The following is a 16,418-nucleotide window of genomic DNA, read 5'->3' as shown; positions in this document are numbered from 1 at the left end:
AAAGAGGTTTTGTGTATATATGCAAGTAACTATAGAACAAGGCAGCATTTGTTTAAAAATATCCACCCTTTAATTTAATGGTTAACATCTCACATTCTGGTAATGACTCCAGAGTTTTCCATAGGGAGAAGGGACAATGAACTATGGCTTGTGAACTTACTATGTGGCTACTTCTGTGTCCCAAACAAGTTCCTGCTCTGGCCTGCTTATCACATCAAAGACACCTTGCCTGGCTTCCAATCTACTTTGCTTTGAAGTCTTTCCACTATCCTCCCCCACCCAAAATTGGCTCTATTTACTGTTAACTCAAGTCCCCACCCTCTTATAGTCCCTCCACACTCTGCTCCCAGATACAGGGAACAGGCAGGGGTGAAATCAACTTAGGAAGGTTGCAACAGGGTAGACAGTCTATTAGCTCTTTGCAATCAAGATGTGGATATATATACCTCAAGTGTACGGTGTACAGAATCCAGGAACTACATCTGTCAGTCTTTGCATCCTGACATTGTTGCTCAACATGTGCACAATATGAGGCGTTCCCTAAGGTTTGCTGAATCATTGAACTGAATGTAATAAGCCCTGAGTAAGGATAAATTTTTTTAATTTTTTAAATCTTTATTTTTGAGAGAGAGAGAGAGAGAGAGAGAGCGTGAGCAGGAGAAGGGCAGAGAAAGAGGGAGACCCAGAATCTGAAGCAGGTTCCAGGCTCTGAGCTGTCAACACAGAGTCCGGAGTGGGGTTTGAACTCACGGACCGTGAGATCATGACCTGAGTCAAAATCGGGTGCTTAACCAACTGAGCCACCCAGACGCCCCAAGAGTAAAGATAATTCTAATTAAGAAGTACCTCTGCATCTTCTGTAAGGTACCCCAGAGATAGTTTATAAGGTTATTTTATTGAGGTATCATAAGAAGCAACCTGTAAGAATGAAAGCATCTCAAATAAAGGGATCAATATTTAAAATGCCAGTTTAGGGGCGCCTGGATGGCTTAGTTAAGCATCTGACTTTGGCTGAGGTCATGATCTCTCAGTTGGTGCCTTCGAGCCCCGCATCAGGCTCTGTGCTGACAGCTTGGAGCCTGGAGCCTGTTTCAGATTCTGTGTCTCCCTCTCTCTGCTCCTCCCCTGCTCTCTCTCTCTCTCAAAAATAAATAAACATTAAAAAAAATTTAATGCCGGGGCGCCTGGGTGGCGCAGTCGGTTAAGCGTCCGACTTCAGCCAGGTCACGATCTCGCGGTCTGGGAGTTCGAGCCCCGCGTCGGGCTCTGGGCTGATGGCTCAGAGCCTGGAGCCTGTTTCTGATTCTGTGTCTCCCTCTCTCTCTGCCCCTCCCCCGTTCATGCTCTGTCTCTCTCTGTCCCAAAAATAAATAAACGTTGAAAAAAAAAAATTAAAAAAAAAAATTTAATGCCAGTTTAAATGATAAAACACTACTATTTTATAATTTTCAAAATTACTTTAATTTGTATTTGATTTCTTTAAACCCTGTATCTGAAAATCCAAAAGTTATGGAGAGACGAATTACAGACAACACCTTCCATTCCCTCTAGGAATCCTTTGAATAGAGACTCCCTGAGGTTATCAGAGATTTTAGATCTTTTCTTATGGGAAAGGCTGGAGAACTGAGAAACTCAAAAGTGTTAGGATATGGTGACTGAAAACCACATTAAGTTTGAGTGCTGGGTACGTGGGTGTTTGTTATATAATTCTCAATACTTAACAGTGTGTTTGAAAAGCTCACTTCTCTCATACGTTCACACTACACATACATTTTCATACCCAGCCAAGATCAAACCTGAAAAGATGACCTGTCTTATAATCAGTGAGAGGTGCTGTCAGCACAATGTAAGACAATTTGGGGCAGGCAAATCATTCCTCTCCTTGACTCTCAATTTATCTATATATAAAGTGGGGGGAAGGAACTAGATGGTTTTGGGCCCCTTCCACTTCTTTTTTTAATGTTTATTTTTGAGAGAGAGAGAGAGAGAGAGAGAGAGAGAGAGAGAGACAGGGTGAGCAGGGGAGGGGCAGGGAGAGGGAGACACAGAATCCAAAGCAGGCTTCAGGTTCTGAGCTGTCAGCACAGAGCCTGACGCCGGGCTCGAACTCACGAACCGTGAGATCCTGACCTGAGCTGAAGTTGGATGCCCAACCGACTGAGCCACAGGTCCCCCGAGGGCCCTTTCACTTCTAATGCCTTAAGAGTCTAGAGAAGTAGGGGGCACATATTCACTTTTTAAAGTTTTTCTCTTTATAAAGGATTCTTTTCAGATTTCCTGAGTTTCTTTAGCACATTTAAAACTATGACTTGGTTTAGCAAAATCTGGTTACTGTATTTTATTATTAATAAAAGCAGCTAATACTTGTTAAGCAAGTTCAATATTCCAGGCATATATAAAATGTTTTATACAGACCATTTGATTTAATCACCCCAATAACACTACAAGATAGATACCAATACTGTCCCCATGCTGTAGATTGGTAAAGTGGCCCCTAGACTATCTAACTTGCCGAACTAAGCAACTTTGGAATTCAAACTCTCTTCAATCCAATCTATGACTCTAGAATACTGCTGCTCCTGCGTCTCTCAGAAAGGCTGCTCATAGCAGGGTGTGTTCAGTGGTCCTTCCCTACTTGAACAGCCATAGTCCTCTGTGCTTCCTTACCTTCTCAAATGGGGTAACCAACTGGGGATGGGGTAATTCCTTTGGTTTCAACTTAATTTCTGTGACATAACATGGTCATATTTTCATTAAGAAATTCTTTTTGCCCTTCCCTGGATGAGTAACAGTGGATTTCACTAGTCATCTTGAGGCACTTGTGAATGATCAGGTGAGCAGAAAAGGGTTCAAATTTGCTTTGAATTCCTAATTTGGTTCCTTGGGTCTATTATCTAAATTTCACAGCATATACACGTGTGAAATTTATTTTGCAACAGATTAAGGTAATAGTGCCACATGCAGGAAAATAACGTAAGGTTAATTTCATAGCTTCATAATTTTCACTTCATGATTTTCACTTTTTCACAAGAACTCTGTGAGGTGGGCAAGTCAGGAATTATTTACCCACTTTGCAAATGAGGAAAGAGCCACAGAATGGGGAGGTGACTTTCTAGGACACGGACTGGTTAGGTCTTGCAGCTAGGGCACTTTCTACACTACGCCATTTCCATCTGGAAAAAGGACCATCAGACTCAGGCACTTCTTGGCAGACAGAAATAAATGACTGCTGTACCGGAGGCTGCACGATGCCAGGCTGTGGCCGTGGGGCTCCCTGTATAACTAGCAACTATACTACAGGATGAAGATAGTAGGACCAACCATGCCCCCTACTCACACCTGTGCAGTGTGATAAAGAAAGTAGAAGTAGTCAGCAGCTGTGGTCCAACCAGATAAAACTTTTAGGCGGGAAGTAAAGTGACAAACTCGTGTGTGCGTGTGTGTGTGTTTAACTGTTAGTTGCTTTGATATTTTTAAAAAGGCTGTTTGTGGAAGTCAGACCACATAGCAGGAAGAGTTAACAGCAAGATGGATTTGGGAAAGGACCAATCTCGCTCGATGCTCCATCAGACACCTGGTCCTCATCAAGAAGAGAACCATGTTCCAGGTAATGAAAGAGATCTTAAGAGGTCTGTACTGGCCACTAAGATGTCTTAGTGACAGTTGGGAAGAACTGGGCTGTGATTATTTTCCTAATTTTTATGGATCTGGCCCCCAAAAAGCACATAATTGAGTATGTTCATATAACCTTAGATGGGAAGGATTGGGGCTGTATAACCTTCTGAGGTGACTTCTAATACATTAAGATTCTAATAAGCAGAGAAACACAAGGACATAATAACTTCTTGATAATATATTTAAGTGAAAGATAATGTTAAAATACCCGGTACTGAACGGTTGAGGTAAAACAACCATTATACCCCTATACTTCTATGGTAGGGTAAATTTGGTATAATTTTTTGGAAAGAGATCTGGTCTACCTATTGTCAGATCTTTACGAGTGCTTATTCTCTTGACTTCCTAATCTTAGTTTTGGGTCTATCCTAAAGCAGCCTTTCTCAAAATGTTTTGCAGAACCCTAGGTCTTGAGACAGTTCTTATTTTTTTTTGTGCCATGGATCCCTTTGGCACTCTGAGGAACCTATAGATACCTTTTTATAATAAATATTTAAAATACATAAAACTAATAGATAAAATTCCAAAGGAAGCAATTGTAAGATACAGCTATTAAAATGAAAAACTGTGATACAGTAATATATATGCGTATTTATAGACACATTACATAACAAGATTATAGTAATGGTGAATCTAACAGCATTGTAAAAAATCAAATATATCATCTCAAATAAATTGTGTTTTTAGGTGTCTGCAACAACTGTAATGTGATGTGGAAAAAATCTGTGATTTCTTTTGGTGACAAAGTCACTTACTGCACAAAAATTTCTGTGGTTTGTCACCTACATTCATAATTGAAGGAAATGGTAAATTAACTAGACATCGATAAAAATAGATATATAATATCCCCCAAATCCAAATTTATCATTAAGAACTTCTGTCTTAAGAACAAAAGCTGCTACGGCCCAAGGAGCATGCTCTGTCTTTTGGGGCCCTCCATGCAAGTTTGTCATCACTTTACAGGCTCTAAGAAGACCCATTAACTTTTCACAAACTCAGATGGCAACAGAACCTTTCTTTTGATAATAACTTCCCAAAGAGCTTGGAGAGACATCATCCTAAGGAAAAAACTCAAAAGGAAAAAAACTGTATGCGTGAATATTATTATAGTTTGAGCTACCGTGACAAAAAAACCCAACAGCCCATAAAATTGGCAACAACCAATACATGTGGAATGACTGGGCAAGTGGGAATACATCAACTTGATTAAAGTTATAATTATGAGGACTATACCATAGAAAATATTTGACATGATGTTAGGTTAATAAATGATAAAATTATGGTATGCTATCATTACAACTTTGTGTAATATGGAGACTAGATGGATATGAGAAATAAAATGAAAACAGGTTATAATGTTAAGGATGGCAGAGCACGGCTGATTTTTTTCCTTTATGTTTGTGCAATATGTAAAATTATTTTGAAGAAACTAATGGGTTGATAGAACACATATGTATAAAAACTGACCCTTTCATTTAAAAATGCTTACTGAGCATTTGCTCCTAGGCATTCTTTGGAGGCATAAGGATGAATAAAATGTGATCCTTGTCCTTCAAAAGCAAGGAGAAGAACAGACACTCAGGATGGGGTGGGGGGGGGTCTCCACCTTACCATAGGACTCTTGCTGATAAATGCCACAATTGATCACTATCTCCTATAACTTCCATCTTGATCCTACAGAAATCATTGGGACTTGGAATCTGCGAAACAGAGAACAACTCAGGAAAAGAAAAGAGGAAGCACAAGAGAAGCAAACTTCACAATGGCAATTTGGGTATGGTATCATTGCAGGGGAAGAGGAATGGCAATTTGTCAAGTATATGCTATGGGTCAAGTAGTGCTGAGTGCTTTTACACACTATATTTTATCCAACAATTCCATGAATCAGGAGCTGGTATTCCTATTATACAAAAAGAAAAAAAAAGAAGCCAAATCTCCAAAGGGTTCAATCTCTTGCCTAAAATCACACAGCTAGTGAAGTGGTGGGAATGGAATTTTATCCCTGTTCTTTTTAAATTAAAGCACCAGGCAGTTGAATTCCATTGTAGAGAGGCCTGGTGTTCTTTCTACTACTCTGGTAATATAAACATAGAAGCATCTTGTCGGGAGCAGGAGATACCTTTGAGGAGAGCTCCTGGCTAGTTTTCCAAGCTTTCTATTAGTAAAATACTAATTGAATGAGTACGATTAACTCTCCATGGAGCAAACCAAAACACTTTATGTAAATAAGTGACAGGAGAGTTTAGGAGTTTTTAAATCTCCAAGCAAAGTCACTTGTATATAATCTTAGGGAGAGAGTACAAGACCATGATTATAAGTGAGACAGCATCTAACTGCATCCGTTTAAAATAGGACTATGAAAACAGAGGAGGTGCTTGGAGATAGAAAAGGGGAGCCCAAGGAGCCCGTCTAAGCCTGGGTTTCTCAACGTTTATTTATTTTTGGGACAGAGAGAGACAGAGCATGAATGGGGGAGGGGCAGAGAGAGAGGGAGACACAGAATCGGAAACAGGCTCCAGGCTCTGAGCCATCAGCCCAGAGCCTGACGCGGGGCTCGAACCCACAGACCGCGAGATCGTGACCTGGCTGAAGTCGGACGCTCAACCGACTGCGCCACCCAGGCGCCCCAAAGCCTGGGTTTCTCAACCTGGGTACTACTGATGTTGTGGATAGGATAATTCTTTATGTGGGAGGCTGTTGTGTGCATTGTAGATGTTTAGCAGCATCTCTGGCATCTAGAGACCAGTAGCACGCCTCCCACCTGCATTGTGGCAACCAAAAATATCTCCAGACATTGTCAAGTGTCTCTTGGTGTGGGGCACTAAGGGGCAAAATTGCCCCCAGTTGAGAACCACTGATCTAAGCACTCTTTTATTATAATAATAATAATTATTATATTATTATTAGATTAGGAGTTATATTTGCATTTCTTCATTGTTGCGAAAAATGTTTCTTTTGGTGGCAAAGATAAAATAGATATACGTTTAAAAAAACATACAAAATAGATGTTTTAGCACTTTTCTTAAGAAAGGGCACCAATCCCCCCTGGGGACTGAGAATCTTCTGTTCTGCTATAACACATGTTTCTATAGCACCAATCAACTCACATATGATTGGTAAATAGGAGAATGATGTCAGTGTAATGTAGAAGCTGTATTGGTCCATGATTTTTCCTAATCAAAAAGGAATACAGCTAAAACCTTCAGCAGGAAAGGGAAAAGCCTTCAGCTTGGCTGCTGCATAAGCAGGGTCCTTTTCAGCCCACATCCAGGGCTCCCTCCCCAGAGGACACCACCAGCCCCCCATAGCTCTCCACGAGTAGGCTGCACTTCCTCCTGGGCCCAACCCAATGGCAGCTGGCTCAGAGCACCACCAGCATTTACGGGATCTCAGCAGCTGAAAGCCTGCGTTTAAACTGTTGCTTTTGGGGCGCCTGGGTGGCGCAGTCGGTTAAGCGTCCGACTTCAGCCAGGCCATGATTTTGGGGCGCCTGGGTGGCGCAGTCGGTTAAGCGTCCGACTTCAGCCAGGCCATGATCTCGCGGTCCGCGAGTTCGAGCCCCGCGTCAGGCTCTGGGCTGATGGCTCGGAGCCTGGAGCCTGTTTCCGATTCTGTGTCTCCCTCTCTCTCTGCCCCTCCCCCGTTCATGCTCTGTCTCTCTCTGTCCCAAGGAAAAAAAAAAAAAAAAAAAAAAAAAAAAAAAAAACTGTTGCTTTTGCGTATTTTTGCTATCCCCCAGGCAGCCTTCTCATAGTAAGCTGCCTATCTGGACTACTCAAGATATCTCCCCCAGTACCAATTATTGTTTTTGTTAGTGTTCGAAAGTTGCACAAGATTTGAGTTGTTTGCTTTAACTCTATTTTCCCCCATAAGCACTGCACTTTTAGTGTAGGATTTTGCTGAAAGTGAGGTTTTTCAGGAATGCATATATTGTGTTACAGCAGAAACTTCTGTACTTGAGTCCTGTGGCAAGTGACTCTGTTGAAGAATATCCTTATATTCCCTAATTCCATACTCTCCGGGCAACCTTCTGATCATTGTTTGGCTTCTCAAATACCTGCTACAGAGAAAGAGTACATTCATCTGTTAGTGCAAGCATCCTCTGCTGTGTGACTTTGCATTTCTCACTGTTCACTTAAAAATTGGTTTTTAGGTTTATATATCAGCCATTTTCAGCTGGTTGATGAGTTCTATTCCAGATAAATGGAGCTGGTCTCAGTGTGCTGATCCAATTGGATTTCTGGGTTTGCTGGGTGCGGGGAGCAAGGCTGAAAAAGTCACTGAAGTAGAGGACACCTTGGTGAGCCTCTTGGCAGCTCTTAGGACATATCTCTGTGCTACTGAGGGCTAGTCTCTTTTTTTTTTTTTAACATTTATTTATTTTTGAGAGACAGAGAGAGACAGGGCGTGAGTGGGGGAGGGGCAGAGAGAGAGGGAGACACAGAATCCGAAGCAGGCTCCAGGCTCTGAGCTGTCAGCACAGAGCCCGACGTGGGGCTCAAACTCACGGACCGCGAGATCATGACCGGAGCTGAAGTCGGACACTTAACCGACTGAGCTGAGGGCTATTCTTACACAACATACCACACAGCGAAACCTAAGTGGTTCCAGAGAGAAGCAGCAGAGTGTAATGGTTAAGAGCCTTGGCTGTTAAAGCCAGAATGACTACTACATTTGAAGCGTGGCTCCCTCACTTCTAGCCATTTGACTTTGGACAAGAACGTGTGTCTGTTTTGTCATCTGCAAAGTGGAGATAATAATAGTATCTACCTCATAAGTTGAGGTGAAGATTATATGAGATAACAGAATAAGCAAATTACTTAAAACAGTGCCTGGCACATAGGAAGCACTATAAGTGTTTCCTATATTAATATGAATACTAATTTATATTTGAATAACTCATTCCTCTAAGTTATTGTATGTGATTCTTACAACGACCGCATGAGGTTGGACAGATACCGTTTACTCCATTTTGCCTGTGAAGAAACCAAGGCATAGAGAGTTTGAGTGACTTACCCATGATCACATAGCTGATCAGTCACAGAGTTCAGATTAAATTTTTTTTTTATTTTTTATTTTTAAAAAAAAAATTTTTTTTTCAACGTTTATTTATTTTTGGGACAGAGAGAGACAGAGCATGAACGGGGGAGGGGCAGAGAGAGAGGGAGTCACAGAGTCGGAAACAGGCTCCAGGCTCTGAGCCATCAGCCCAGAGCCCGACGCGGGGCTCGAACTCACGGACCGCGAGATCGTGACCTGGCTGAAGTCGGACGCTTAACCGACTGCGCCACCCAGGCGCCCCATTTTTTTTTTTTAATTTTTTTTTTTTTTTTAATTTTAGACCACATAGATATATATGCATCTTTTGAAAAACTACCAGGAAGAACATGGAACATTACTCAGATTCCCTCATACAGTGATCTATGTGACAAGTTATTTAGTATTCAATATTAGAATAAAATAAGTGTTTCCTGAAAAAGTCACATATACCATCTTTTAAAAATCTGACAAACTTTATAATTTATCCTGTTACCTTTGTTAGTTGGAATTATACTTTAAAATGGTGAGGTGCCTTTCCATCATTTTTACATAACATTTTCTTGTATATTATTTCTAATATTAATTTTGACTGTCTTATTACATGTTTACCTTTTTAATATTGATTTCAAACTGGTTTTAGGGAGGCAGTCTTTAAAAAATTTTAATTTTGGAAATTTCAAACATAAAGGCAGAATAGGGTATACATTTAAGTGCGCAAGGACTTACGAGCACTGCGAAGATAGAAAAGCACGACTTTTATCTCGTTTGCTAACAGAAATAAGAATATTTACTACAAGAATATTTCTCCACAAGTAACAACGGTATGAGGCAGCTCATGTTCCTCACCTAAAAGCATGGCCCTCACAATAAATCCTGAGCAAGGAGAGCATTTCAGCCCCGTGGTTGGCAAGAGGAGGCTCTGTGGAGCAGGTAGCATGGAACAGAATTTCAATAGGTTTAGAAGAAGGATGAAATGTTTATTTTTAGTACCTTTTCCTCCCCACCACCAGCCCATCTGTATTAGCCATCTGTATTTGGTTATAGTTGCAGTACCTAACGAGTTGTCATTGGCCGAAATTTCCATGCATATCCTTTTATCTTTTAGATCCTTAATCTAGCTATTCATTTGGAGTAGGTATAAAATGGCCACTCGTACCTTTCCACCAGGCTTCGTTACCTCAAGAGATGTTTTTGAAGCTTTTGACCCAGCTCACAGAACGTCTCATTTGACATGTATTGCTGCTCTTTAGCATTCTCTACACAAGACACTGAATTAGATAAGCAATTAGATATACATCTTCCGTCTGCAGGCTGTGCAGACAAGGAGCTGTGCCTGGATTGCAGATCCAGAAATGCAATTGTATCAGTTTACCCAGGGCATAGTGGGACTAACTCACACACGCTAAACCCAGACAGACCACTGTATAAACCACAGTGCCAATCTATTAATTTATAACATCAATTATATGTTCTCCATAACCAATCTTTAAGTATATGCTCTCAAACACACATACTCTCTACACTCACCAAGAAGGTTCCTTGTGAGCAAGGCGTCAAGAGACAAAAAGTCCCTGCGGGACATCTCCTCTCCTGACAACTAGCACTGGCTCCTTCATTTTACAAACAAGGAGTTGAGGCCTAGAGAGATTAAGTGATTTTTTTCATGGTCATGCAACAAGGCAGCCGGAAGACCAGCGGCTGTTATTACTAAGCATTTATTTGAATCCTGTAGGCCCATTGCTGACACTAATTCTGATCTTTCACAGAGAGAAAAAATGCAAGAGGCCAAGGATAGGAAAAGGAAATAAAAGAGGCAGAAAGAGACAACAAAACACAGACCTGAAGGTGGAGCCTCAGTCACAATTTAAAAAAGACATGAGGGAGAAAGCATTAGCACCTATGGAGAAAGAATTTGAACCACCTAGGACTATAACTGAAGCGCTCTATCTGGTAGCCTCTCCCAAAAAAGTTGTGCCTGAGAAACAAATTTTTGCAATAGATCAAGAAAGCATTATACATCAGGCGAATTCTTCCGAGATACAAGAAACAGCAATACAAAACCACTCTTCTGAAACATGCCAAGATATGGCTGACCCTGAAGTCCTCTCTCCTAAAATATGCCAAGAAACAGCTGTACTTCAAGGCCATCCTTCCAAAATGTGCCCTGATATGGCTGAACCTGAAGCCCTCTCTTCTAAAATGTGCCAAGAAACAGCCATACTTCAAAACCATTCTTCCAGAATGTGCCCTGATATGACTAAACCTGAAGACCTCTCTCCTAACATGTGCCAAGAAATAGCTGTATTTCAAGGCCATCCTTTCAGAATGGCTGAACCTGAAGATCTCGCTCCTAAACTGTGCCAAGAAACAGCTGTAGTCAAAGTCCTTCCTTCTAAAACTGAAGACATAGCTAACCTGGAAGGATGCTATCCCGAAGCATTCACCAAACCAGATGTGCCTAAAGGCTATGCTCATGAAACATACCAGAAAAGAGCTGAACCTGAGGAATACAATTCTGAACCAGATCAAGGAATTGCTGAGATTAAAAGCTTCTTGCCTAAAACAGAAGAAATAGCTGTGCCTAAAGACCTTTCTACAAAAACACACCAAGAAACAGTTGAACCCGAACACTTCTCTCATGAAACATATAAAGAAATTGCTGTGCCTAAAGCACCCTCTCATAAGACAATCCAAGAAATGCCTGCTGTTGGGGAATATCCACCTGAAATATACCAAGAAACACCTGAGTCTGAAGACTCTTCGCCTGAAATATACCAAGAAACACCTGGGTCTGAAGACTATTCGCCTGAAATATACCAAGAAACACCTGGGCCTGAGGACCTCTCCACCAACACATATAGAAATAAGGATGTGCCTCAAGAATGCTTTCCAGAGCCGTACCAAGAAACAGATGGGCCCCAAGGCCAGGATCCTAAAGCACACCAGGAGGATGCTAAGGATGTTTATACTTTTCCTCAAGGTAGGGATGGTTTGTTGGGACAAGTCAGTGAAACTGCCACTTAATAGGATTCCCCATTTATAATTAGAGCACCAACATAGGTATCCATATCCCTCAGAGTGATGATTTATAGCCTTCTTTCACAATTTAGGATATCCCGTGTTATCGCAAGGGTATCATTCATGTCACTAGCTGGTTTCAAGTAAAAAATGTTTTTCATTCAACCAGGGCCTGTTTGGCACATTTACAAAGAATTAAAATAATTGGCAATATAAGTGTGTATACCAGGTACTTGACAGAGTATCCATTCTGAGAAACTTTAGCCAGTGAAATGAAATAAACCCAATATAGGATGAATTATGTGCAAAATATTTTAAAGAACGATTAAGTTTAAATTAACAAGAAAGCTTGATGAATAAAGTTTTTCTTGAGAAAATGTCCCAGCAAACTAAAGGAAGTAAAGTCATGGTACAAGGTGCCAATGGGGTTATAAAGGTACAAGATATGATCCCGTTACAAAGGGAACTTGTTTTTGTAGGATTTATCAGGTTTGCCAAAAACCCTTTCTATCTCAGTATTTGTTCCTGAAAAGCATTCTCCTAAGCATGACACTTTTAAAATAATGTGACCTTTCTTCAATTTGGCCTTTGCCTCAGGGATATAACTGAGAACCTTGATTCTCTTTGTACAAAACCATAGACAGTATGTGAAGTGGCCTGAGTCTAGCAGACCATATCCTTTTCTCAAGAAATCCTTCTGGTAGCTTATAAACAAATAAGCTCTTTCCTAAAAGATAACTACAACAGAGACATGGGGTTAGTTGGGTTCCAATGGGTCCAGGTTTTCAAGGGTGAAAACATTAGAGTAAAAAGCAGCCACGTGAAGCACTGCCTGGGCTGACGGGAGCCCCTGTTGGAGAAGCACTTCTTACCCACACAGGGCTCGGTTCGAGCAGTTTCATTCCTGCCAAGGTTAATGTGGGCAATTAATTCATGCTTTTCTTGTTTGGGGTTTTGTCTGGTCAAACAAATGGAAGTATATACCTTTTTACTGATTAGAAAAGGCTCATAGTAATGAATTATAAATGTTCATTATGATAAATTAAAGCAATATGTAAGTGAATATAGAGTAAATCCCCCATGATACCATCTCCTATCTCTGATCCCCATCCTGGAGGTTGTTTTCCTTTGTTTTAACAAATGACATAGTATAATACATTCTATTCTGTGTAAGCTGCATTTTTTCACATGCAATATATATCACGGCCATCTTAATGACATCTTTTGTAACAATTGTATGGTATTGTGTTATATGTATAATAATTTATCCAACCAGTCTCTGAAATGATGAACATTTAGGTTACTGCCGAGTTTTACTATTATAACAATGTTCAGTGAACATCATTGGAACTAACATTTATTTGGCACTTTCTATGTGCCACACAAAAATCTTTTGTGCCACACAAAAATCTTTTGTGTGAATTATTTTATTCAATGTTAAAAAGCTTACCAGAAAAATAATATTATCCCCATTTTATAGATAAGGAAACTGAGGCACTGGGAGCTTAAGTGTGTCTGATTATATCCATTGGATAAATCCCTAGAAATTGAAATGCTGGGCCAAAGGGTACCCACATTTAATGTTTGGATACATTCTGTCAAATGAGCCTCCCAAAATGTTTTAGCAGTCCACACAAACCAAGAGTTTATGTAAGTGCTTTTTCCCCAATACTGCACATGATTACATTTAAAAAATCTTTTCCTATGTGTTAGGTTTTAAAAAACCCAAACAACCTAATTGTTTTAATTTCCACTTTTCTGATAATGACTGCTTCTAGGCATTAGTATTATTATGAATTTGAATTTCATGATTGTTATAAATTTGATTTTTAAAAAAAAAATTTTTTAACATTTATTTATTTTTGAGACAGAGAGAGACAGAGCATCAACGGGGGAGGGTCAGAGAGAGGGAGACACAGAATATGAAGCAGGCTCCCGGCTCTGAGCTGTCAGCACAGAGCCCGAAGCGGGGCTCGAACTCACGAACCGTGAGATCATGACCTGAGCCGAAGTCGGACGCTTAACCGACTGAGCCACCCAGGCGCCCCCTTTTTTTTTTTTAACAGTTATTTATTTTTGAGACAGAGAGAGACAGAGCATGAACGGGGATTTTTTTCTTTTTAAAATTATTTTTTTTAATGTGTATTTATTTGTTTTGAGAGAGAGCATGCACGCGTGAGCCAGGGAGGAGCCGAGAGAGAGGGAGAGATAGAATTGCAAGCAGGCTCCATGCTGTCAGCGCAGAGCCTGACACAGGGCAGTATCTCATGAACTGCGCGGTCATGACCTGAGCTGAAATCAAGAGTTGAACACTCAACTGACCAGGTCACTCAGGCGCTCCTGAATTTTTTCTTTTGAGAATTGCCCGTTTGAATTCCTGTTCCATTTTAAATTTGATCTTTTTGGATTGACTTAGAAAATCTCTATGTAATAGTTAAGCTTTTACCTACATGTAAGTTGTAAATATATTTCCAGTTGTCTATGGTTTAAATTTATTTATAGTGGTTTTTGTCACCTACATGACAAGATTTTAATTTTAATTTTTGGTAATTCAAACTTGTCATTCTTTTCCTTTATGGTTTCTGATCTGTTTCCTGCTTAGAAAGGCCTTTCTAATCCTAAGATTATAAGAAAATTTTATTGTTTATACAACATTTATGGTATTTTAATATTTAAATCTTTAATTCATCTGAAATTTGCTTTTGTGCAAGGTGTGAGGTAGAGTTTTTTAATCTAGTCAATTGTCCCAGTTGACCATTTATTTAACCTATTTTCATATTTTATTTTACAGAAATGAGAGAAAAACCCAAAGCAGAGGAACCAGAGATACCAGCAATTCCAAATGTTCCTCAAGAGATTCATCCAGAAAATGACGTCTATAGTTATGTTTTGTTTTAATGATGCTCAACCATCAGTTGTCCAACAAAATACACATCTTAGTATACGTGTGATTCTCAAAACATTGTATCTCTACAATACTCATTAATGTTTTAAGTGGTTTTTTTCCCACATATAGACTACAGCTGAAAGAGTGAACTAAGGTGTTTTTTGAGGCTCTACCACGTAGATGATATCCTGCTAGTTTGTGTGTGTGTGTGTGTGTGTGTGTGTGTGTGTGTGTGTATGTATTTTGGGGTAAGGATAGTGGTGGGGAGAGACAGAAACGGGAAAGGGGGGGTGCTGAATAACTGATTTTTACCCTCAAGAACAAACCTTTCTTTGGTTGATTTTTTTAATTTATTTTTTTCCTTGGTTAATTCTCAAAAGTAGAGAGAGTATATTGTCTGTTCATTTAAAATTTGTTTTCTTGTAAACTTTGTTCAATTATCAATGTAACAATAGTATCAACATTTTATTCAGGCTTTAGTTGGCTTTTTAAGTTAATTTTAACAATTTATCCTTCTGGGACTCCTTCAAAGGTATTTTGAGGTAATGAGTAATAAATGTAGTTTACTTAAGTATTTGAATTTTGATTTTCTATTTTTCCTTTTTAAATATTGCATTTGTGCAAAAAGTACATTAAATCATTATCACATGCTTCACCGTGTGGACAGCATTGTGGTAAGCACTGTGAGGGTTAGAAGACCTATAGCATATAGTTCTTACCCAGCAGAGGTTTAATCTAGTTTTACGGGGCAATAAAACAGAATATAATTACAAAAGAAAGTAAGAAAGGCTAGTGTCATTTGAATAGTACATAGAATAGAGGAAACACTCCCCTCCCCCCCCTTTTTTTGGCTGGAGTGACCTCAAAAGATTATATCTCCAAAAGATGAAAAGATGAAAAAGATTTGTATTGTAGGTGAGGATCACAGCATTATTGTATGTGACACAGAGAAGGGTGAATTCGAGACATATTCAAGAGAACTACTTGCAAACTACAGTTAATGCAGGGTCCATGTGGAATAGCAGGCTAATAGGCTAAAAATCTCATATTATTAGCGTGAACAGAATTTTCCATACCAAAGATTACGTAAGGTAATGGGGAACTAAATAAGACTTTCGAACAATGGAGTGGCAGTTTCAGTATTTTAAGAATATCTATCTGGTGATAATGGTCACGATTAGCTGAAAATGACAAGAGACTGGGGGCAGGAATAGGAACTCTTCCAGGTGGGAAGATGTCTGAAAAACTCCCTGGGATTTGGTTGGGGGGGGGTTGTTTGCAGTTTTCCCTCTGTAGAAGACTAAAGTAAAGGAGATTTCTGTGAGTAAAGGTTTAGTTTAGCAAGAGCGCAATTGCATAAGCACTATAGGCACATAGGCACTGTGCTAGGTTCTAGGCTATACAGTGAAGAACAAGACAGAATCCCAGTCCCTCAAGCATTCGTAGTGTAGAACAGAGGTTCTTTTTTTTTTTTTTTTTTTTTTTTTTTTTTTTTTTTTTTTTTTTTTTTAGAACAGAGGTTCTTAACACTCAGGATATATTAGAACCACTGAGGTAGATTTAAAAATTACAGCTGTGCCTCCCCAGGGATTCTGATTTACCTGCCTAGGACGACATCCAGGCATAGGTATGTTAATTTTTTAGTTTATTTTTTTTTGTTGTTGTTTCAAATATTCTTTGAGGAATAATTTTAGAAATTAAAGAAAATTTGTAAAGATAGTACAGAAGTTTCTGTATACCTCTCACCCAGTTTATCCTAATGTTAACATGTTCTATAACCATGGTCCATTTATCAAAC

General features: G+C 39.6%; 1 protein-coding gene across 2 annotated transcripts; it reads left to right on the top strand.

Annotated features, from left to right (window-relative positions):
• Positions 1-3,400: 3,400 nt before the first annotated feature.
• Positions 3,401-15,275, top strand: HEMGN (hemogen). Of its 2 annotated transcripts, none has more exons than XM_047066698.1 (4): positions 3,401-3,607; positions 5,356-5,449; positions 10,482-11,695; positions 14,525-15,275. In XM_047066698.1, exons 1-4 carry the CDS (start codon positions 3,529-3,531, stop codon positions 14,629-14,631), a joined length of 1,494 nt encoding a protein of 497 aa, XP_046922654.1. In that variant the 5' UTR covers positions 3,401-3,528; the 3' UTR covers positions 14,632-15,275. The 2 variants fall into 2 exon arrangements, with proteins under 2 accessions (XP_046922654.1, XP_046922662.1); XM_047066706.1 differs by having other exon boundaries at positions 3,568-3,629.
• The last annotated feature ends 1,143 nt before the right edge of the window (positions 15,276-16,418 follow it).

This window comes from Lynx rufus, unplaced genomic scaffold, assembly GCF_022079265.1.
Source record: "Lynx rufus isolate CCGP_SWC_20201006 ecotype Redwood Valley unplaced genomic scaffold, mLynRuf1.p SCAF_10, whole genome shotgun sequence".
Classification (NCBI taxonomy): Eukaryota; Metazoa; Chordata; class Mammalia; order Carnivora; family Felidae; genus Lynx; species Lynx rufus.
The sequence above is the reverse complement of the archived record's forward strand: the minus strand, read 5'-3'. Positions and strand labels throughout refer to the sequence as shown.